The sequence below is a fragment of the Muscardinus avellanarius genome, assembly GCF_963383645.1.
Source record: "Muscardinus avellanarius genome assembly, chromosome: 6".
In the NCBI taxonomy this organism is placed as follows: Eukaryota; Metazoa; Chordata; class Mammalia; order Rodentia; family Gliridae; genus Muscardinus; species Muscardinus avellanarius.
The window spans coordinates 81,426,735-81,451,925 of NC_137791.1; the positions used below are offsets into that span (position 1 = coordinate 81,426,735).

The 25,191-nt window shown below is 36.5% G+C and overlaps 1 protein-coding gene across 4 annotated transcripts in view; it reads right to left on the reverse strand.

Annotated features, from left to right (window-relative positions):
- Positions 1-25,191, reverse strand: part of SLC4A4 (solute carrier family 4 member 4) — a gene marked incomplete at both ends in the record, with an annotated part of 292,971 nt that overhangs the window by 42,317 nt on the left and 225,463 nt on the right. For all 4 annotated transcript variants that reach the window (XM_080697460.1, XM_080697459.1, XM_080697457.1 and 1 more), the window contains 2 exons: positions 13,314-13,505; positions 23,576-23,643. In XM_080697460.1, the coding sequence (XP_080553586.1) occupies positions 13,314-13,505; positions 23,576-23,643 (260 nt within the window). The remainder of the gene's footprint in view (positions 1-13,313; positions 13,506-23,575; positions 23,644-25,191) is intronic.

A 25,191-nucleotide genomic window follows, 5' to 3' on the forward strand; every position in this document is an offset into this window, starting at 1 on the left:
TTTCTTGTTTCAAAATTAATATATGTTCATGAGAATATTTAGAAAAAATAGGTGAGAAAAATTATCTTAAATCCTACTACCTAGCCGGGCATGGTGGTGCACGCTTGTAATCCCAGCATCTGGGAGGCTGAGACTCAAGGATCGCAGTTCATGGACAGCCTCAGCTATTTAGTGAGGCCCTTTGCAACTCAGTGAGACCCTATTTCAAAATAAAGAATAAAAAATTGGGCAGGGGGTGTAGCTCGAAGGTCAAATGCCTCTGGGTTCCATCCCCAGACCTGCCAAAAAAATGAATAAAATAAATCCCACTACCTAGAAATAAGCTTTAATATTTATAAATATATTCATCTCTGTATATATGTCTGTTCCTATTTATGTATGCATTTAGAGTTTTTCACATACTGTTTTATATCTCCCTTTCATGTTTTTCTCTCTCATTTAATGTTTTCTATAATAGTAAGCTCTAATGACTCTGTAGTATTATCCTCAAAGGATATTCCCAAATCTTATTTTCTAATACCATACTATTTAGATTTCTTCCAATGTTTCACCATAATAAAACCATAAAGAAATCTTTTTATGTGTCTAAGATTGTTTTAGAATGCATTTTTATTAGCAATATTATTTTATTAATGTATATACAAAATTTTAAGGATTTGGATATAGAATTCCAAACTACTTTCTAGAATGTTATATCGATTTACCAATTTTCACTTTATTCAACAACATACAAATAATAATAAATATTATTAAAAATTAAATCCATATTTAAAAGGAAATCAATTTGTCACTACTGAGTATTCAAAAGAATATAAAATAATCAAAACTCCTATAAACATAATTTTCTTTTTTTGTGGTACTGAGGTTCCTGGAAGCCCTTCTACGTCTGGGCTACACTCCCAGAACTATTTCATACTTTTTTATTTTTGGAAATAGAGTCTTTTAAGCCAGCACTGCTGGCTTCGAACCTGCGCGATCCTCCTGTCTCTGCCTCCCAAGCGCGGGGATTACAAGCGTGTGCCACCACGCCCGTCTATAAACATAATTTCTATAGCTTAATGAAACAACTGAATTTCCTGCTCCATTCTGAATTTTTATATTGAATGTAAATCCTATATGAATACACCACTCTATAAAAGATGGCCTTAATATGTATTCTCAAAAGCATCTCATTCAACTTCACAAACTAAATATTATATGGAGTGACAGTAAACACAGAACTCCTAATGGATACAGAGTGCACTCTAATAGAATATTTGTATGGGAAGAGTGCAGCCAGCCAGTGTAATTTTTCAAAAGCAATTGACTGGAATACACTAGTTACCATGTTCTGACCTAGGAGTACTTTGGTATTCTGAAGGCATTTTTGATATCAGATCTAGTGGATCTACTTTTCACTCTACTGCACAGGCCATGAAGTCTTCTTTGCTGGCTTCTCTCTACGTCCTCCCAACTCTTGACTTGAGAGTTTCCTGGAGTTCAGAACTTGGTTTCATCTACCAGTACTCTTGCTATATGTGAGCTCACTTAGTTTCATGCTTCAAAATATCATCTATATGCTGAAGAATAAAAAAAAATCTGTATCTCTGGGATAGACCATTACTCTACATCCCAGAATCATTGGTCTGATTACCTGATACCTCCACTTGATTTCTTATAACCATAATAAATTTATGTAAAAAGGAAGTGCTTGATCTCCTCACTCTGCTTCCTCCTCCCCAGCCCAGCCTGCCCCACTACTGATGCCCTTGTCCCATTCTTTTAGTAGTTTTCACCATCTTAATTAATGGCAGCTAAGTTCTTTTTCCCATTGCTGAGCCAAAAACTTTGAAACCCCCTGGACTCTACTATGTCAAAAGTCTGAAAGTTATCTTGAAAAAACATCTAGCCTCTTTTCACTTCCCACCAATTTCACTGCTAGACCTACCCTTTCTAAGTAATCACCGTATCTCAAATGGGTCACTGCATCAGCTTCTTAGAAGGTCTCCTGTTCTACATTTGTTCCTCTTCAAAATGTCAACAGCACCCAGAGTAATCATGTTAAAATTTAGGTCAGATAATGTGGTAGGTAGGATAAAATATGATGTTATGCCCTAAAAATGTTCACACATCTTATTCCCAGAACCTATATCTATACACTGTTACATGGCAAGAGAGAAAGTTGTAGATATAGAATAAAGGTAGCTAAGTAGTTGACCTTGAGATTGGAGAGATCACCCTAGATTTTCCAGGTGGGCCCAACATGACCACAAGGGTCCTTATAAGTAAAAGATGGAGACAGGAGAGTCAGAGTGATGAAGTGAAAGGAAAATATGACCAGGCATTGCTGCCTTTGAAGGTGAAGAAAGGGGCCATGAATCCAGGAATCAGATCCTCAAAGGTGACAGAGGCAAAGAAGTACATTATTCCTAGAGCCTCCAAAAGGGAATGCACTGCCCACACACTGATTTCAGCCCAGTAGGACCATTTTAGACTTCTTACCTCCCTATCTCAATTTTGATCTCCAGATCTGACCACTCACGTCCAATTTTAAACCAAGCATGGTTGTGGCAATTTGATAAGATAACCATAGAAACTAATAACTAATAAAACTGATAGGTATGTATATGTCTAGTATACATCTGATTACTATACATACTTACACATACATGTACTCACATATATGACTATTAATATATGCCATATACATGATAAAGACAGTTTGGACATGGGTAATAGAGTCTATTAAGTGTGACACTATTATACTATACATAAAGAAGTAGGTAAAATGATAAATGCTAATAAATGTCAGGATTACAATTCTTAAAATGTGGTTTGAGGACAGCCTCAACAAGTAGTGAGACTATCACCAACCAATTAAGACCCTGTAGAAAGAAAGAAAGAAAGAAAGAAAGAAAGAAAGAAAGAAAGAAAGAAAGAAAGAAAGAAAGAGTGAATGAGTCAGGCTGGAGGTGTAGCTCAAAAACAGAATGCCTCTGGGTTCAATCTCCAGTACCACACACATTTATGAAGGAATAAGCTATCCTTGTAATAATGCTGTTTAACCTCAATAAAATCACAGCCAGGGTGATATGTTCTACATAGTACACTCACTTTATTTCCCATACCTTTTTAAAAGTTGTATAAGCCGGGCATGGTGGCGCACGCTTGTAATCCCGCATTCGGGAGTCTGAGACCAGAGGATCACAGTTCACGGACAGCCTCAGCTACTTAGTGAGGCCCTCTGCAATTCAGTGAGACCCGGTTTCAAAATAAAGAATAAAAAATAGGGCAGGGGGTGTAGCTTGGAGGTCGAATGCCCCTGGGTTCCATCCCCAGACCCGCAAAAAAAAAAAAAAAAAAAAAAGAAAATTTGTACAATAGAGTTCAGTTACAGGAGAAATATCTCCTGGAGAGTGTTATTATTAGGGCATCATTTCTAAGATACTAGATCCAGTTTAAACATTATAGTTAAGGAAACTGATTTTTCCCAGCCAGTCTAAAACTTAATTCTAAATACTCTAATTAGAAAAGGCAGGTAGGATGCATTTTAGTGGGCTATTCATATCTTACTCTATACTAAAATTAAACTTTAATTTGAGCTAGGCAAGACCAGTACAGTAGAAGCAGAAAGTGCTCTAAGGATGTCAAGCAATATGTACAACATCCCACAAGGTACACTTTGGGTCTGTGCACAGTAGTTTTTAATCTGATTTTAAGGAGATAAGAATTGCTTTCTCTGGGTCCTTCTCACATTTCCAAACACATTTAGAAAAAGTAAAGTATTATTTTATTTTTCCCTTTTATTTCATCAAACATGATCTCTTTCAATATATTAAAGGAATCAAATTAGAAACTCGTTGTTCCTAATTCTCTACTAGCTATTACTGGTAATAATTAGAAGTGCCAAAGTTTTCATGAGAAAATCTTTTCCCACAGGATTTCATGCCCAGTCCTGTGGATTCAGAGACCTCAAGTTTAGTTTGGACTAACGTCATCACTTGAGTATCCATCCAAATCAAATGTTAATTCTCTCCAGGTTAAACTTCAGTATTCTGACAATACAAATTATCACAATCTGAGAGAATACAAATTAAGATATTTTGTAGACAGCAGGAGTTTGTCCAAAGGTTTTTTTTTAATAGTACACGGGTATGCTATGATCTATGATAATTCCTACCTCAAATTATGAAACAGAAGAAGAGGTGCATGCCTCAAGAAAGACTGTAATGTCTCTTTTTATATTGGACAAGTTTTGAGCTCTTATTTTGTTTCCTGTTTCTTAATTAGAAAGATGAGGAGAAAAATATTTTTTTCTCTGCAGAATTAATGAGACAATATCTCAATTAATAAAAAACAACCAGATTAAAAATTTAAACTACTAAAGCAAAAAAGAAATTAAGTGGATGAGAAAGGCAATTCAAGTAACCATACACTGTTCTCTTACTTTTGGTCAAAAACAACCTCATAAATCTATTATAAAATATTCTTTATGAAGGGTGATATAATATTAATTATTGAGAGAATCATAATCATAGAGACACCAACAGTGAGAAGCTAGTTAATTTACAGGGGGGGAGATATAAATTTGGTTCTTCGCAAGCCCCAGAGGACATTTGGTTTCCACTTTGCAAGGACTGCAGCTGCTCCTAAATTAACTGGGGGGAAAGGGCCATGGGCCTGCCGAGCAGCTCTCAATTGATGGAGCTGTTACAAAGAGACAACTACAGCAGCAGGCACCCCAGGGGCTCTCAACAAATATTAATTCATGATGTCAATTCCTCTAATGATCATGGTGCTTGGAAAATGCTAAACAACAGTGTAAAAAAGCATTTATTCTAAACGAAGAAAAAGTACACCAAACGAATATGTGCCTTTGGGTGATCACAACAAAAAACCCTCAAAATGCCATGATAATTTTGAAAGTTGATCCGCCTAGTAGCTACTATAAAGCACTGTAAAAGAAATAAGTACCAACATTACTCATGGCAATCTAAATCCACTGTATGTTTTTATTCAGTAATACCCACTATGTCAGAATTCAATAAAAGGGAAGTCTGGCTTAGACTCTAAGATGTAAATGCTATAAGATCCAAGTCAGGGAGGCCTGGGAAAGAAGTGAAGTGGGCTGGACCTCTGATCCGGGTGGAGCTTTGAGCTACCAGGTTGTCTCCTAGAAGAGGAGTGGCCTAGTGAGATGGTTCTGCTGCAATGCTGAGACTTTGGCAATCACTACCAGATCTCGCCTTCCATCCTGCCACAAAACTACAGTAGAACAAGAAACTCGATAAGCATGTGCCAGAAACAAATGATCAAACCACATGGGAAGTATCAAGTCCCAATCTGCTCTCCACTCATAAATTGAAACTGAAAATCTGGAGCTAATCTAGAGAAGGGGAACCAGAGGAGTAGGAATCTAGAAAACACATCACAAGAAAAATAATGATAGGCCTCAAGAAGCCATCAGCAGAATCTATCTTCCAACATGTGAATTTTGTCATAGGAAAGAAGGATGCAATTGTCCATGAGCTCCAGATGGCAAGAGCAGACTCCGTGGAGAGGCTAGGGAAAGCAGATTTGTGTTCCTACCAGGAATGCCTGTGGGATACCAAGTTCCTATTCCAGGAAGCATTCTAGCAGCATGAAGACCACCACTTGTCAGAAATTCAGAGGCAATATCAGATTAGATGGTATTCAATGTCCTAATAATACAATTTGTTGATTAAAACCCAATTATCAAAATTCCTTGACCGTGTTGTCCTAGGGTCTTTTGGGCTATAGCTCAACCCATTATAAAAAAGATTTTAGGACCTAAAAAGGAATATGGATATATATAACTTATTTTAGGGTATAAGATTGATTACAAAAAGATGCATTCTATGGACATAATGCATTCTATGGACATAAATTAGATAACTAGTACATTATGTGCATCAGACAACCTAGGATTAGGATAGGAAAACATTTCCTGCTAGTGCATGGATTTCAGTGCTGTTGACTTTTCTATGATAAGCAAGCAATCTGAAAGTGCTTTGGACCAACAGGGTATCATGGTCAAACTACTTCTATTCATAGACGGCCTCTCTAGCATCATTAGAAACTCTCTCACAATGTCTTGGCCAATCACTGCTTCCAATCTCATTTTTATCAAGGCTCAGTTCATCTTGACTATATTTTTGTCATAGAAGAACTGATACATAATATGTTAAATGTTTACTAGTATGTGTTCATAACTAAACACCCCTTTGCCATTTTCATAAAGTCATTTTTACATGAGTTTCAATGGCATGATGAGGTCTGATATTTTGAGCCAGACAAATGTCACCTATTATTACTAAGATGAAAACCGTCCATAGAATGCACGCCTACTATTTCTTACTCATTTTAAATACACTATTTGTTTGACAGTTTTTGCCATTCAACAAGAAGGTTTCTAAGAAAAAAGGAAAATAGAAGGGGAATGTCACCAGATTTGTATAAAGGGTTATTTACAAAACTAAACATATTTTAATAGAATTGTCCCAAACCAAATGTCAACCAAGAAATATGGTTCTGAAAATATAACTACTTGTAGAGTCCTAGACTTTTCTGTATTTTACAAGGATAAAAACAAAATGTTTCACCTAACTAAAATGTTTATTATGTTCTCATTACAAATCTTTAAGCTCTGAATTTTTTTAATTCATAAAACCAGTTTCTCAAAAACTACTACCAACTTACGTAAGTCACAAAGAGAGAAGTATGCTCTCCCAGGAAATAATGCGTTTGTATGGGGCAAAAGAATCAAAATGAGTCATCCTTCTTTGAAAACACAAAAATATAACTTACTCAACAAATCTGTATTAATCACTTACTATGATAGGTCTATTATTTGTCTTTACAGAGTAGTTCTATATTATTATATACAATATTATCATCTAGTATTGTATCAAGTACACATTAGAACAATAATTTTGGTTCAATATTGAATTATTATGCCAATTATAAGATTTAGAATTGTAGTTCAGCATTATGTACAGATAGTACAGAGGTATTAAGTTGTGCATGCTACCTGAAATTTTAAGATTTTAAGGGACAATAACAACTGGGAAGTATATTTTTAAAATAAATTTACAGTGACACCAATTGGTGTGATATTTAGAATTGAAACTCATTCCTAAGGGGGTATATGTGGAAATGGAGCAGTCCTTAAGGCATGTCTTCTCACATATATCAGCCAGCCATGCTGGGGGTGTCTATACCACAGTACCAGTAATTTTGTATACTTCATAAGGTTCTATGGCTTTCTGATGTCTACCACACACAATTCTGCTCTATTTTAAGCTGTTTTTATTTTGCTATCAATATGCAGTGATAGCATCATTGTTCACTGCTTATGATCATTTGGTGGTGTGGGACCTGGAAGAACATTTCACGTTAATGCTTTGAGCCATCTGCCACAGAAGATCACAGATTATGCTGTGATGTTCCTACTAGAACTTTGATGCTAAAATAGTTTGACTAAAGACTTGAGGCTGATGTAACAGGCCAGTCACAGTATGGGAGAGCATGCCCCTCTAAAATGGTTGGGAAACACAAAAAAAGACAATCAATGGAGTACTGGTATTCTACCCATGAGTCTGCTGAGTGTCTGACTCTATAGAAGGGGCTGATACGGGCTGGGATGTAGCTCAGTGGCAACACGCTTGCCTGGCAATTGCACCACCCTGGGTTTGATCCCTAGTTCAAAAAGACAACAACAGCAAAAAAGACCCCCTTTTAAAAAAAATAAGCTAAGGGGCTGATAGACCAATTAAATACCCGACAGAGAGGTTAGCAAAGGCAGTCTGTTTCATCTTAAGAGCTCATACTGATGGACTGAAGTCCATCAGAGACTGAAGGATAGTGAGCACCAATCCTGGTCTAGACAAAACTCAATGAGCAAAGGAAATCTAAGTTAACAAAGTGAAGTGAACACAAGTGTAAGGAGCAAAGAACAACTACAGCAGAATAATCAAGGGAACTGTCACCATCAACATGAAAAGCAACACCTGAAGCATGCCATGTGATCAATATCTTCATTTTTCACACCAGACCCATTCTCTACCCCTCTGTATCATGCTTTTTGCCTTGAGACAATGACTTGTGTGGCTACAATGAGATTTCTTGCTTTCGGGCTTCCACCTGAGTCAAGCCAATAATAGGCAGAGGAGGCCATCAGGGAGAGAGAGTAAGATCAGGGTATTGACTGTCCCAGAATGATCCCTGTGAGATGGCTTCAGGCTGGCTTAATCCTGCAATCCAAGGTCACATCATCTCTCAAGACAACTCTACTTTCTCTCCTTCCAGGCTCCAGTCACTACTCCCTTCCCACAGGTTTCGGATCCGGGATAGTAACCACCCTGCTGTTACAAGTACAAGGATACCATAATCTCTCCTATGGTTTCCCTAACTTCACCTGTGTAAATAATACCTTTACTAAACTCTCAAGTTATCCTAATTCAAGTGTATTATTTACTTCCCGCTGGAACCCATACACTAAGTATGACTTTAAGATTTTGATTTGGGAGGCTGTAGGGAGAGTTTATATTATTGGCTGAGATGAGAAATACAAGGAGATGCATATGTTCGACCACAAAAGAAGTAAACCATGCTCCAAATTCACAAGCACAGTGACTGTGAATCATCCAGAATGACGGACTGGCAGCAGTTGCAAAAGCAAACCTGGCTTAAAGATGGAGATGAAAATTAACTGTTCGAAGTTTGTAAGAATTGATCATTGCTATAAGCACTGGTATGATATACAGAGAACTTAAATAATTTAGGAGATGGAGCCAGAAAACTCTTTAAAATTACAGAAGTACTAGAGCTTGTAAGGGTGTTAATTATCATATGAGCTCTCTCCCTTTGTAGTGTAGGTGAAGTAACTAAAGTCTGCAGTTAGCTATCCAAGGGCATACAGTTGATGGCAGTGCTGGCACTGGGATCTACAGTTTCTGGGCTCCTACATCTGTGCTCTTCCCACAAAATGCATTCTGTACTTGACTGGTTTCCACTTGTCAACAAGTACTGAGCACCTGGTCTGCAGCCAATATCCTGATGCTTGACACTAGGCACAAAAGAGAAGCATAAGAGTTTTCAGGCAGTTTACAGTCCTAACGGACCGAAAACCCACAGGAATGTATAAAAATGAGAGTACAAAAAAGAAATGACTGTGTAAGCTAAAGAAGGGGAGGACATTTTGCATGACAAGGGCACTGTCACTCAGAATTAACATTCTGAGTTCTAAGAGGTTTCCTGTGAATTGTTGGTACTAGTGAGAAGCTGGAAACAGTCTTGATTATTCTCACAGCAGTAAAGGATTATTCTAGAGCATCCAGGCAATTTTTTTTTTTGTTGTTGTTGTTATTTTTTGTGGTACTGGGGTTCCTGGAAATCCTTCTACCTCCAGGCTACCCTCCCAGACCTATTATCCTATTATATGTGTGTGTGTGTGTGTGTGTGTGTGTGTGTGTGTGTGTGTGTGTATGTAGTGTGTATTTTTTTTTTTTTTGGTGGTACTGGGGTTCCTGGAAGCCCTTCTACCTCCGGGCTACACTCCCAGACCTATTTTATACTTTTATTTGGAAACAGGGTCTCTTAAGCCAGCGCAGCTGACTTTGAACCTGCACGATTCTCTTGTCTCTGCCTCCCAAGCGCGGGGATTACAAGTGTGCGCCACCATGCCTGGCTCAAGCAAATGTTTTAATTATAAAATATGCAAGTATAGCAATCTATACCCTTATCTGCTCTTACCCACAGAAACCATCCTTCTAAATGATAGCTTAAGCCTGGTTTGATGGGCACACCAATAATCCCAGTACTGGGGGAGGCTGAGACAGTAGGAACTCAGGTTTAAGGACAGCCTCAGCAACTTAGCAAGACTCTCAGTAACCTAGCAAGACCCTAATTGAAAACAAAAAATAAATAATAAGTGTTGGGGGATGCAGTTCAGAGGTAGCATGCCCCTGCATTCAATCCAACCTCCTTTGGCAAATAAGAAAATTGATGCTCTTATGATTCATTTATAAATATGTATATATTTATGTATTATTTAGCTGTAATTGTGAAGTAAGGGTATGAGGAGACAACAGACTAAAATCCTACACATTGACACGCTGATCCTTAGAAATGACAGTTTTCTTCCTCTATTAACTTTAGGACATTACATTACACTAAGTGAAATAAGCCAAATCCAGAAAAAAGCAGATACTATGTGGATTCACTTATATGTGAAACTTTAAAAATTGAATTCATAAATATTTGACATCCATTGCACATTGCATGGTGACTATGGTTAATAACAGTATATCTTCTATTTCAAAATTGCTAGGAGGATATATTTTAATCACAAATCATGATTAACTATGTGAGAGTATATGTTAACAGCTTGATTTAATCATTCCACAATGAGTGTACGTGTGTGTGGATACATATGTGTGTATATATATGTATATGTATATGTATATGTATATGTATATATCCAAACATCTCATTGTACTCCATAGATATATACAAGTATTATTGTCAATTGAAGAAATAATTGATCTCTCTTCATCTTAAGGGAAAATGTTTATTTTGCAAATTACAATTTACAAGTACTTGACAAATTTTCCACTTTCTACCTACCATGCCTAAATGACATTAGACTTTGAAAGGTAGTAGTGATGTTAAAAGTGTAAGTTTAGAGCTGGGCATTGTGGTACATGTTTGTAATCCCAGTTCTTGGGAGGCTGAAACAGGAGGACTGCAGGTTCAAGGCCAGTCTTAGCAACTTAGTGAGGTTCTCAGCAACTTAGTGAGACCTTGTTTCCAAGTGAAAAATAAAACAGATCTGGGGTGTAGCCAGACCTATTATGGGTAGAAAGCCCCTGGTTCCATCCTAAGTACCCCCCCCCCAAACACACATGCCCACTGTATATGTATGCATGTATATAAATATACATATTTATATATAATTATATATATTTTAAAAATCAACAAAAACAAACCATAAAAAATCAAGAAGCCACAGCTGGGCATGGTGGTGCACGCTTGTAATTCCAGCATTCAGGAGGCTGAGACTAGAGGATCGCAGTTGCAGCCAACCTCAGCAACTTAGTGAGGCCCGCTGCAACTCAGTGAGACCTTGTATCAAAATAAAGAATATAAAATAAGGCAGAGGGTGTGGCTCAGAGATCGAACGCCCTGGGGTTCCACCCCCAGCCCCCCAAAAAACAAAACAAAAAAACCAAGAAGCCAAGAGAAATAATTACAAAAGAGAAACCTCAATAAAGAAATTTTCTTCAAAAACTTTTACTAGGGAATCTGTTTTATCTAAAACTAATCCAGCTGAAGAGGTGGATTAAGTCAGCACCTCTCCCGGTGTGGGAGCTGGGGTCACAATCTCAAATATGGTGTGTTATGAGGCAGGGGAGTCTTAAACAACATGGCATTGTGAAGACAAAGACTGCCTCAAAGTGCAGATTTTAGGGAAGGGAGGTGTGTGTGTGTGTGTGTGTGTGTGTGTGTGTGTGTGTGTGTGTGCGCGCGCGCGCGCGCTGCCCATTTTAAGCAAACTAGGTTGAATATTTCCTTTTATATTTCCCTTCGTGGAAATTTTCCATTCCTTGGGCCATTCGATTCTAGACATTTTATTATTGAATCTTCCCATTATTCTCAATTTAAAAAGTTGAATCAAAAAATGTAAAATTTCCTGGGTAAAAGTGATTATCTTAATTTTAAGTTTAATTTCCTAGGAACTGAAAAAAGACTTCCATCAAATGCATCTCATCTTCTATAGTTCTTGTACAAAACACAGAGTTTCCACGAGATGCAGCTGTATAAAGCAAAGTAGTATTTAAATCATGTGTAATCAGGGTTACCTAAGTAATACTGGCATCCTAATCAATTCAAGAATCGAGCTGTAAAGCAAAGGATTATCTTAGACTCACTCTCCAAGTGAAAAAAATACCATTAACTAAATGTTGGTCTTATCTTGTGGTTTCTCAAACAATTAGTTTTGTCTTTAAATGCACCCAAGCATAGTAATGGGAGACAGGATGTCTGTACAACCCAGTTCCGTTATCAGTACCCCAGCATTCATCATACGGGAAGAAAAGTTTGGCTCATATGACAGGCATGCCTTATACCAATACTGGTACAACAGCACGGTTCAAGTTTACTCCTACAGCTCATAATTCAAATACTAAAATACTAATATACAAGGAATGCTGATAAACAAAAAATCCCACACTATTAAATGCTGATAAGAAGTCCCACAATATTAAAATTTCTGATTAATATAAAGAGTTTTGCGCATATATATATATACCCTAGTATCACACACAATATATATATATACATATATATGTGTGTGTGTGTGTGTGTGTGTGTGTGTGTGTGTGTGTGTGTGTGTATTCCTGGAAACCTTTTTACCTCTGGGCTACACTCCCAGACCTATTTTATACATTTTTTTTTTGAAACAGGGTCTCTTAAACCGGCATGGCTGGCTTTGAACCTGCGCAATCTTCCTGTCTCTGCCTCCCAAGCGCGGGGATTACAAGTGTGAGCCACCATGCCCGGCTTATTTATTTATTTATTTATTTATTTATTTATTTATTTTTGTGGGTCTGAGGATGGAACCCAGGGACATTCGACCTCTGAGCAGCTACATCCCCTGCCCTATTGTTTTTATTCTTTATTTTGAAACTGGGTCTCACTGAGTTGCAAAGGGCCTCACTAAGTAGCTGAGGCTGTATGCGGACTGCGATCCTCCGGTCTCAGCCTCCTGAATGCTGGGATTACAAGGGTGTGCCACCATGCCTGGATTTTGCTTATGTATTTAAAGACCTTATTTCTTATTACTTTTAGATAATTATATCCCAATTTTTCTCTTCAATACATTTAGAGTTATGACAGAACTATGTGACAAAACCTTGGGAAGGTTTTCCAAAGCTGGACAATAACTGTGCTTAATATATAACCATATAAATAAAGACTAGAATGTAGTGTGTGTGTGTGTGTGTGTGTGTGTGTGTGTGTGTGTGTGTTACTGAAGATTGATCCCAGAGGTATTCTACCTCCAAGACATACCCCCATCCTTTTTTATTTTTTATTCTAAAACCTGATCTCACTAAGTTGCTGAAGCTGGTCCCAAACCTGTAATCTTCCTGTTTTATCCTCTCAAATATTGGGATTTGAGATGTTAATGCATTAAGATGCATCCATCTTAGAATTTAACTTTTAAAGTGTACAAAATTATATTCAACAGGTTGAACTATGGGTGCCATCTTTGTTTTATATAAGTGCATTACCGTTAAATCTTGGGTACTTACTGTGGTTGGAAAATAACGACTAGTTTTGAATTTTTTCAGCGCCATAGAAGAGGTGTATGTGCCCAAGAAGAGAATAAAAGACATGAGTGTGATGTCAGGGACAAAATCACAGTTGTTTCCCACGAGCTTTCCTCCATATTTTGAGCACTCCTTCTTTGACAAAAGTGCCCAGTCGAAGGTCGTATTATGGTACTGGAAAAGAAAAAACATTTGATTTTCAGAAAACACTATTGCATCAAAAGTACTTATTATTTTTTTTTTTGGTGCACTGTAGTCATACTTCTTAATAGAGTACAAGATGGTACAAGAGTAGCTTTTGATAAATGAATAGCAATAGAGGAATTACAGTAAATGTTTCTATTAAAAAAAAACTGAAATAACCACTAGAGGATGAAACTTGATGAGTGGTTCCTGGAATAACAGGTAAGGGTGGGGGGAGAGACCAGCGATTACTGAACGTACATTGAGAATGAGGCAATCCGTTGCTGAGTTTGGGCTACTGCCTTACAGTCACCCTTTTGTTCAATGGAAACAAACCACAAAGTCCTTCTTTCCTATCAACTTCCTGAAAGTAAACTGAGATGTATGAATATCCTAAACCCCTAACTGTAAGACTACTGTAAGATTTTTTGAAACTCCCTTATTGTTCAAAAAAAAAAAAAAACCACTTAATTTTGTCGCACGTAGCTTCTTATGTGTCTGCCTGGTGGCCCTGTTAATGCTCTTAAAGTTATAGTGGGTTCACTACCCATCTAGCATGTTTACAAATAGGATATTTCTTTTCTAGCTAGAAATTGGTGATTGAAGGAATTTGCCTATAAAAATGTGGACAGTGACAAACTTATAATTGCATATCCTAACATAGTGCACTTTTACTTCTTGTTGACTTCAGGTCAGCAAAATGGGCATCCATGATTGGAATAACCGGGATACATCTGAGGCTGTGGTATTGTATATGGGACACCCACCCTCATGTCACTTAGACTCAAGCATATGGGTCAGCTGTCACATACTGCTATTGTACCCACGCTCTGCTTCTCTCTTACAGATCACACCTCTTCCTATTTTCCATTCCTAATACACAGGAGGACATTTCTGCTGGCACAGCAGACATGGCCAGTGCACCTGTGCACAGCTGCTCATGACTAGCTCCTCCCCTAGAGAACTGCTGCTAGCCACACAGGAGCTACTCAACCTGGAATGCTATGATCTCTGATAGCCAGTTACTACTGATGGACCCCAGCAGCAGGTATAAACTACTCCTTTTGTCTAAAATAAAATAAGTGGGAACAACTTTATGGCACAATTTATGCTCCAGAGCTAGCCAGGGAATCAGGCTGATGTTCCACTCAGCTGAGATCACGTTCTGTTTAACTCTTCCCTGTCCTAAAATGCTTCTCTCACGTATTTTATGGAGAATCTGCTGTTACTTAATTATGTGCACCTGAAATTCCTGTGGCCGAATCTGCTTCTGAGCTAGCCAACTTACTTGAAAGAGTTGTTAACCAAAAGTTAGTGGCTTCTAAGCCTAAAGAACTTTTTCTAAAATATTATAAAATGAAGGAAACTCAGAGATCATTTCACCAGATTTCTCACCGCTAGTATTCAATAGTCCTGAAAGATGGCCACTGTTGCCTTGAACATTTATTGTGATAAGCAGTTTCTTGATAAGTGGTTCCTTTGCTTAACAAAATTTCTTTACAGATATTTCTTATATTTGAGCCTTCTTATATATATATATATATCCTTTAAGTGAGTTTCTTTTGCTATGCAGAGAGTTTTGGGGTTGTTTGTTTTTGCAAACTGTGATAGTTACGGTCATTTCCTGGAGAAAGATTTTTAAAATCTTTCCTGCCTAAATGAATGCCAGTGTGGCTGGGTGTCTCAGCTTAGAAAAGTACTAAATAACTACTACCTTATATCCTTCATGGGTCCAGGGCTAATAAGTATGTCACATGCTAGCTGAAGAGTTATTTGAAAACACCTTGCAAATGAATGTGTAAAGATAAATTTCCATTCCTTCACCAAATGTTCTTGGAAACTTTGTCAAAAATAACTTGACCATATATGGAAGAATTTATTTCTAGGCTTTTTATTTTACTCCACTAGTTTATATATCTGCCTTTATAGCAGTACTACACTGTTTCAATTATTATAGTTCTATAAGGCTTGAAATCAGAAAATGTACATCTTCTAGCTTTGTTCTTTTTCAAGAAGATTTTGGGTATTTAGAGTTCATATTTCATGTTAGGATAGATTTTTTCTGAAAAAAAAATGTACGATAGTTTTACCTTACAAAAAAAGAAAAAAATATCCTCTGGTAAGAAAGAAAGCAAAAAGAAATACTGAAATGTTATCTCTAAGTGATCAGAAGTTTGATATCAGACAAATGAATCTGTTATGTGAGATTATCATTGTTAATTTTGGATAAATTGCTATAATATTAGATGTCAACCACTAAGCCAAGCATGGGAAGGAGGGATGGGGAGGGAATGAGGTGGGATTGGGTAGGGGCTAACTGGGCGATGTGTGCATGTATGTCTACACAAGTTTTTATGCCATTATGATGTTTGAATATAGTGCACCAATAAAACATAAATAAATTTCCACTGTCTTTTGTAGGCAAGGGTTCTACCTCACACCAAACACATCATCAACATCTTTCACCATTCTATAAATTCTCTTGATCTGAACAATCTAGTCATAAAAGATGACACTCTGGCCAGAAAGAGTTCATATTTTTATAGAGCTCAAAAGGTAAAGTGCTTATATAAGTCAATAAAAAGTAAACTTTAAACATTTCCTTGAAATATTTTTTTCTATATTAACTTTAACTTGTAAACAGCTGAATTGCATAACTGCTCTTTTATCAAACTCTGCTTCTGCAAGGTGATTAATCATGTTTCATTTTGTTTTTAGACTTCTGCATATGGGTACTTTCAGAAGAATTCATTTCAAGCTTAGAGGTCATAATAGGTAACAGATTTGTTTTTAAATAAGTAAAAATGTACCCTAATTTTGCTTCCACACTTTAATAATCAGCAGAATCCTTCTTGACAACTAGATTTCCCCAAAAAGGAAAAAGTTCACTAAAAATTCCAATAGGCAGTTCTATTAATTTCCCTATAAAATTCAAGTTGAAACAAAACTATGCAGATGTACATGAAGTAAATGATAGATATTCTCTTGCTTACATTAACATAAAACAATATCAGTCATTTGTAAGCCCCAGTGATTCTTTGTATCATTTTACCAAAATTTAGTCTACAAACACCATATTTCATTAAGGACTTAAGTTTAAAAATTTTAGGCAGCATGCATATATATCTTAGCATATATAACATTTCTGTACACAAAAATTTCCACTCCCATAAAACTTAAATGATACCAAAACACAATTTTATTTAAATATCATTGAAAAGACATTTATATTGTTATTATTTCAGTGTTATTATTTGATATAAACTGATGTTGGTGAAGGTTAACTCCATAATTTTAGGTAGAACTGTATCATGAAGAGATTAAGACAGACACTGCCACCATGACCTCCCTCAGGTTTAATTCAAGACATTCAACTCATGTCACTGACATTGGCCTGTACCCCTTGAAAGATAATTCTCACACCTTGATAGTTTTGATCTTTATTTCTTATGTGCAATTTTGCACATAGTGCTTAAGCCTGAAATAACAATGTTAAGAATAAGACAAATGGAAACATAATCTCCAGAAGTCCTCTCTGCCTGTTAGAACTCTTACAGCACATCACTTTTTCTTGGGATACTTATAATTTCCTATTACAATGACACTGTAGCCCCCCTTCTAGTGGTAAGAGTTTGGAATTACTGAGAGAACATTCTGGTGGATCAGGAGATCTGGATCCAGAAGAAATGTCAAGTTTAGAGATACAGACTTAGTCATCTGCAAAGGGCTGATCTCTGAATTAGACTTACTACAACTGCAAAGAGAAATATCCAGAAGGGAAAAAAGGAGTGTAAAACATAGTGCATCAACAATGGAAGTCAAGATGCCACAGAGGACAGTGGAAGGCATGAGAGGGAGAGGAGGAGCACAGTGCACTGAGGAGTGAGTGGAAACTAACGATCTGCAATAGCAGGAACAGGCTAGGTTTTGTTTTTGTGGTCCCCCCCCCCCACCCCAAGAAACAGTGTAGCAAAGAATAGGCTAGAATGCAGGAACACTGCAAGGTCAAGGCAAATTTCTCAGAGTTGGTGAAGAATTGTGGTATTTGTGGTGGATGATTAAGAATAGGGATGAAAGGGAACAGGAGGTGATGAGAACAAGAATGAAGAAGAAAGATCAAAGAGACAGAAAGACAGACACTTAGCAACTGTTTGAACTAGGGATGGGTAAAAGCTAAAAACTATAAAAGTAGAGAGCCTCAGGACCTAAGAGACTTGCATCACTAAAAAATAAGAAAGAAAGAAAATAGCAACCAAGAGAACAGCAGAGTTCAATTTAGGATACAGCAGAAACCAACGAAATCTTATTTAACTGAGTGCATGGAATTTTTCATCAGGTTTGTAATATTTAGTATATTAGAGGAATAGACCTAACAAATCATATTTCTTTTCTATCTGGAGGACAAAGTTAAAGTAAAATAAACTTTCAATTTAGAATTACCAGGTAAAATATAGGATGCCCAGTTACATTTGAATTTCAGCTAAACAATGAATAATACTTTTATGGCAAGTATGTCATATGCAATTTTTTTTGGAGGTACTCGGAGTAGAACCCAGGGGATTTCAACCTCCGGGCTATACTCCCAGACCTATTTTATATTTTATTTGGAAACAGGGTCTCACTAAGTTGCTGAGAGCCTTACTCAGTAGCTGAGGCTGGCTTCGAATCTGTGCGATCCTCCTGTCTCAGCCTCCCAAGTGCAGGGATTACAAGCATGCGCCACCACGCCCAGCTACAATTTTTAAGATATACTTGCACTATAAATTATTCAATATTTACCTATAATTCAAATGTAAGTGCACATAAGATATCTTTATTTGTTAAGTTTGGCAATCCCAATCAGATACAGACTATTTTGACTAAAAATAGCATCGGGAAAATAGAAAAACAAAGACAAAAGGGTAGAAAATGCACTGTGACCTGATTGCATTCATGAAGTAATATAAGCTTTAGGAGAGTGATAAAGATGAATAAATGACAATTTTTAAAGTTTCCTTATATAAAATATGTTCATTAGAATATTAACTAATAATAGATGACCATAAAAAAAACATTGTAAATGAGTGATGGAGAGATTAGGAAAACAAAAAAAGGGAGTCATCAATTTTACTGAGTACAGAAAAAATGAAATTAGACTAAGCCCTGAGACCAGTACTGGTCCTTGTAGAGGCTCATGCACATGGTAGGGAGAAGAGGAGCAGCAGGACAAGACCATGAAATGATGGAAAGAATAACAGAGCCAATAGACAGAGGAACTCAAGTGACAAATTTTAGGTATATATTTGTTTGTTTGTTTTCAACTCCTATTTATTTTTGGCTCATGGGCAATGTCATCTTTTCAGATAAAAAATAAAGCAGCAAGTTCAACACAAATAGAAATCTGAAGTATAGGGTTGGACAAAATCAAGGGTAAGAGAAAAAGCAATAGCAAAAAAGAGATGAGATGTTGCAAAAAAAGACAGAGGGCATCTTATTGCCCCTCCTCTAGGGAGTGACTTAAATATTTCAGTAGCAGTATATACACTTCCACGTGCCAGGGATATTACTCATTTTGTGGGGAGAGGAAAAGGCAGAAGTGGGACATTTCTGGAAGTTTAGGGATCAAGGCTGGTATGACCCCTTTTGATTCCCTTCCATCATAGGAAAGGAAGGGATACACCCTGTGAGGGATGTGAAGCAGGAGAGGGCAGGATCCCACCTGACAAAGTGGGACAGCCCCTCCCTAGGGAGCTGAGAACTAGGATAGTTAGGAGACTGCTAATGGAAATAATAATACTACCCTTTCTCCTGAAGTTGAGAGATTGAGCATGGAAATGCCTTTAGTAATGCAAATGACTTTAAAAGTCTCAACTTCCCTCTTTAAAAGAGTCTTGTAATAGAAAACCCCATTCCTTCCTTCAGTGACTTCTATCTCTATTCTCCTTGTCTACTACTTGGGCTAGGATGCTAGCCATTGCCTGGGTTTTCAGCATCTGGCTGGTTCCAAATGGGGTCTGGATTATAATTCTTTATGCATGAGCAGAAAGAATGGCTAGAGATAGATAGGTTTTAGATAGAGAGACTAGGTTTAGATAGACACCATGAGTAAAGATGCTGACACGGGGAAACACAACACTTCATTCACTTCATCAATAAATCCTTTAATAAAAATGTATGTATGCTCACCATGTGGAGGAGCTAACAGTGAGTGAACCAGATGGGTCAAAGCAGCTGACTGTGAGGAAAAAAATATGGAAAGGAAATGGGACCATGTTGCTGAGGATGTTAACTGGGGTCAAGCTCCTGAAAAGAGGTTTCAAGCAATCTATTTTTCTGGATCTCATTTTCAAGAGAATCATCCTCTTTATACTAAGTGGATGTGCTTCAAATTCCTAAGAATAGAATATATATAGACTGATAGATAAATTTTAAAATTTAAACTACTATAGCATCCTCTCCAATAAAAAAGTGAGGATCATCTGATATGGGATGAGCAGGTGTTGAGTTGTTGAGGCCAAGTGATGTGTATATGGGAGTCTACTGTACTATCCTGTTTTAGTAACTTAGTACTTGAAATTTTCTGTAATAATTTTAAAAGTAGGAGCATGTGTATCTTCAAGGAGGTTTAAGGACAGAACGGTTTTTACACTTGAATTTCTCATTGAGAGAAAATCACAAGGATGTTGTGCACAAGAAGATTATTATGACATCCCATCTCCCATGAAAATGAATGTTAACTCCTAGAATCACCCGGAAGGTACATCCCATCAAACCATTTTTGTTTCCATGTCTGACTGTCAAGCAGAATTTATGTGACTGTAATAGCTCTTAGCCCTATGATTAAAAGCATCTCCATGTAGACATGATATGTTTCACTGTGTAATATAATGAGCAATAAATAAAGATTCTACACTGTTCTCTTTGAGTATCGGCAGGTAAAAATATATGCCTTTTTAAATACAATAGAGGGTGCTACTATAAACAAAAGATTCAAGGTTAAGTAGTTGATGTACTTTGGGTCTTTTCCCCCAGTGGGTGAGCTAGATTTGTAGTCATCTTCAATCTTACCTCATGAGGAAACTCCTAAAGAATGTTGCTTCGGGGTTAAAGGGAAATAACAAGTAAAAGATCTAGGGGAAAATTGGCAAAGATGAGAAGAAATAAAAACACAATGGATTCAACAATAAATGGAAATTCTGAAAAACCTACCTTTTCTTTTTGAGGTATGGTTATTCTAATCTCTGAGATTTCTAATCTCTAGATGCTTAAATGCCCCCCCCCATTCTTCCCTGAAACATACTTCTTGCACCAGGAAGAAAGCTTGTCGTCATGCTAATGAAGCTAAAGGAGGAAGGCCTCCCTCCCTCTGACAGGATGTTCTCAGGCCTGTGAAAGGAGGGCTGGCTGGCCCAGGGGGCTGTGTGTCACTCTTGCTGCACCTTCTCTCATAATCTAATTATGGCTTAGATGAAAGGAAGGGAATTAAGTCCTGATGACTGTCTGTCCTAGGAAAGGTTCAGGGTAGCAGAGCTAGCATGGCCCAGCAAACAGAGGACTGAGTGGCCCAGCAAAAGCAGCAGCTTCCAATTTCTCCTTCCCACTAACCTTCTGCATTGCGGAGGTAGCATAATAATGGTAATAATAAAGAGAACATTAATAGTACCTAACGCTCTCTGAGCCGTGACTAGGTGCTACTCTGCTAAGTACTGCCTATCTATTAATTTGACTCTATGGTACTTGTAAATATTCCTATCATCGCCATATGACAGATGGCACCCCAAGAGGCATCCCCAGCCTATGACGTCATGGGGTCCTGCACTTGAAACTAGGTAGTCTGACATAAGAACTCACTCTCTCTAAGTCCTTCTACATAAAACATCATGCAGATTCCAGAGCAGAACGCTCCAAGTTCAAGGTCTGGTTTTACCTTATACTGGTTATATGGCCTTTGGAAGGATGGTTACCTTGTTAGGCCTCTGTTTTATCCACACAATAAAATAACATCAAATTATTGTGAAAATTATAGATAATTAAGGAGAAGAACCTGGTATCTAATAGGTGCTCAATGAATTATAGTTATTATTGTGGTAATAAGTACTATTAAGTTCTACTCAGTTCTGAATCCTTTACCTATATCATCCATGGATAGTATATGCATGTGTGTGCATGCATGCATGCATGTACAAAGTACACACAAAGGTACTTATATGAATGAAATAAAAATGAAGACAAGAACAAGAACTGTCATTCATGATAATATCAATAAGCATACGTGCACACATACATACAAATTTTCCCCTCACTTCTTTCCCTAGAGGGGCTGACCACAGCACCCTAACATTTTAATTAATGGATCTAACTGATACATACACAAGGGACCTGATGTCCTGGAGTAGAGAACAGCCATAGGAACTGAACGGGTAAACATTTCAGTGAAGAAGCACTGGTGTATTGTGATGGGCTAGAAATAGCACAGGTCGTGGAACCGATCAGTTCAAATCATTGTTCTACTAATTTGTGACTATGTGACCTAGAGTGAGAAAGGTTATTCACCTTCTGGAGCTTCAGCGTGTCTCAACTATAAAATGAACATAATTGGGTCGGATATTTTCTGTTAATGATTATAATACATGGTAAGGCTTATAATGATTGTAATATGTGCAAAACATCAGTTTTTAGTATGCAATCTATAAACAGTAGCAAAATCATAATGATTATGTATCTACGTCCTCTGTCATAGACATATTAGAAATTAACCAGAATTTCTTCTTATATATTATGAATCTTATGGTGATATCTTATTATAATCACATGTTATTTACTGAAGTCTCTTCCAGGACTTGGTCAAAAATGCAGCTTAAAAATCCATTAATTTTAAACTTTCCTTGATTATGTATAAAAAATTTTAAGTTAGAAAACCATGCATTTTAAGTCAATGGAAGTGAGTATTTTATTATTTTTATTGCATATTAACATATGCTTTTTATTACCCACCCCTTTTCACCACAAACAGAGTTTTAGTTAAAAGTACTTAAAGTCTAGAAGGAAATATTTCCCTATATTTTAGGCGATTACCTTTGGCTAGCTGAAATTGAACTTTTTTCTACATATGGTCTTTAAAACACATATATGTACTCTTTCACACACAGAATTAAGTATGAAAAAATAGAGTTAAAGTTTGAAGAAAGTCAGACAAAACTCTAACAGTCAGGAAAGAAGTCAAGAAGGGCACATAATATGAAAATAAAAGAGAAAAATGCAAGAGTTGCCCAGAAAGGATACAAAACATCATCTTTGAAAGGGATGTTATGGGCACTCACTACATAATATCTGCAGAAGTGTTCTGGTCTCCTGAGAGATGGGCACTCTCTCAATACAAGGTATTATGTTGTCTGTCTTTAAAACTGAGAGATTGATATTCTTTGGTAAGATTCCATATTTGGCATAGAAAAAACACAATTAGAAGCCTGAAACAGCATTTTCCCCCTTTTCTCCAATACAAAAGTCTCCTTCCAGTGTGTGACCTTCCATGCAAAACAGCTCATTTTTAAAGCTTGGTTCCAGTGCCTTAAAGATCCTTGGTTACAAGCCATGGGAAAGGATATCATGTGATACAGGCACAGTCCTTTCTAAGAGGCAAGGAAAATGTCCTGCTACAATCACCCTTAGTGAGGAAAACACAGCACCATTTGGCCAGTCAGAAGAATTATTTACTGAGCTAGAAACACAGAGAATACCAGGCTCTCATTTTTCCGGGACTCTCATCTTCCCTTATGAAAATATTTCAAGGTCACAATTTATAGGAGTTAGAAGTCCTAAGGTTTGAAAATCAGGTTATTTGAGGCTCATTTCAACTTCTTTTCAAAAGGCAAAAAAAAAAAAGAGAGAGAAAGAAAAAAAGAAAAAGGCAGCTAATTAGAGCAAAGAAAAGTGCTCTTTTTCTGCGTTTCCAGTACCATTGATTATTAAATATGTGTTTATGCTAGAGTTCCTGAATGATAATTGATAATATGATATTATTATAAATTAAGTGTATGATATATAATCAATATGAAAGTGGTCTGGAACATTAAGTCACTTACTATGTCAGAAGAAATAGTTGGCAGATCTTCTGTGACCAGCATGGTATCATTAGACATTGAGATATTAACTGTAAGAAAAGAACAATTTTTACTATAAAAGTAAAATATGAACAACCTAAATACATAATGAGGTTTTCAAAAATTAAAATAGGGCCAGGTATTTAAAACATCTTCAATAATAACCTATCAATAAAAAATATTTAACTATGTTCACTTTTCACTTGAATAAAATAATCAAAGATTTAAACCTATTTGTTGTACTCTAATCCAAAAAAATTTAAAAATTGAAAAAAGAAATTTATACTGGATGTGAGAAAGTTTATCTTTGCAAATGTATGGAAAGAAAAAAGTACTAAATAAATGATGTAATGGGAATGAATATTTAATCTAAAATTTATTTTCGTAAAATGCAACATGGTTAGATTTAAGATGTCACTTACAGAATAAATTATTTAAGCCAATCCTGCCCTTCAAAATATTACATTCATTTTTTATTTTATGGGTCTAAAAATTAATGTTTTTATTAAAACATTTTTATGTATCAGATAAAACGTTTCTTCCTCTTATCAGAAGACTTATGTTACCCAGAACATTCTTAGTTTATAAAAAAAAATCTTATTATGTTTTTGTCTTTGAGAATCACAAATTTCATTTTTTTATATTTTTATTAGTGCACTGTAATTATACATCATAGTGAAATTCAAGGTACATAAATACATGCACACATCAAATAGTTTAACATTTAAATTGCAATTTAATGTTTGAGCCCCATCTCTTCCAATCTAGGCCCTTAAACTCTCTTTGTAGTATGCCATGTTTCAGATCCCACCTATACAAACCTTAATAAAAAAATACATAGATTTATTTAATGTTTAAAATTTAGAATATGAGATCCATGCTGGAAAAAACAGAGAAATACTGTTCCTGATTTTTCCCCAGACTCAACTAAGTCTGATTCTTAACTAACAAGAACTCAAAAATACTTGTTTAATTTCAATAAAGGAAGTTAGGTAAATCAGTGTTTTATGAGTGAAAATAAATGAGAATAGATAAAGGCAAAAGAAGATAAAACAAGGAAAACAAAGAATATAAAACATTTAGCCTGAGTCTTAGTTCTGCTCTATTTTGAAATCCATTCTAAATCATATCTAACATATCTTCAAAACCTCTATGAAACTAATAACCTAAAGGAATCAGCTGCCAGGGCTTCCCTAATATGGGCATGCTATTTTTTCTTGTTTCATTACTAATAAGAAAGAATCAAGTAAAAAACAGGCTAAAGAGCTGGGCATGGTGACCTATGCTTATAATCTAGGTACTTAGAAAGCTGGGACAGGAAGATTACAAGTTTGTGGTCAGCCTCAGCAACTAAGTGAGATCCTGTTTCAAAATAAAAAATAAAACAAAATAAGGCTGGGGCATAGCTCAGAGATAGAATGCCCCTGGGTTCAATCTCTAGTACCACACACAGACACACACAGAAAATGAAAATACGCTAGAGTCCATTTGGCCCAAGTAATAAAATTAAACAAGAATTCATTCCGAAAATGAAAACAAAACATTAGTAAATTATTTTCATTAGCAAAGCTTGGGCTCTTAATTGGTATTTTTTCTTT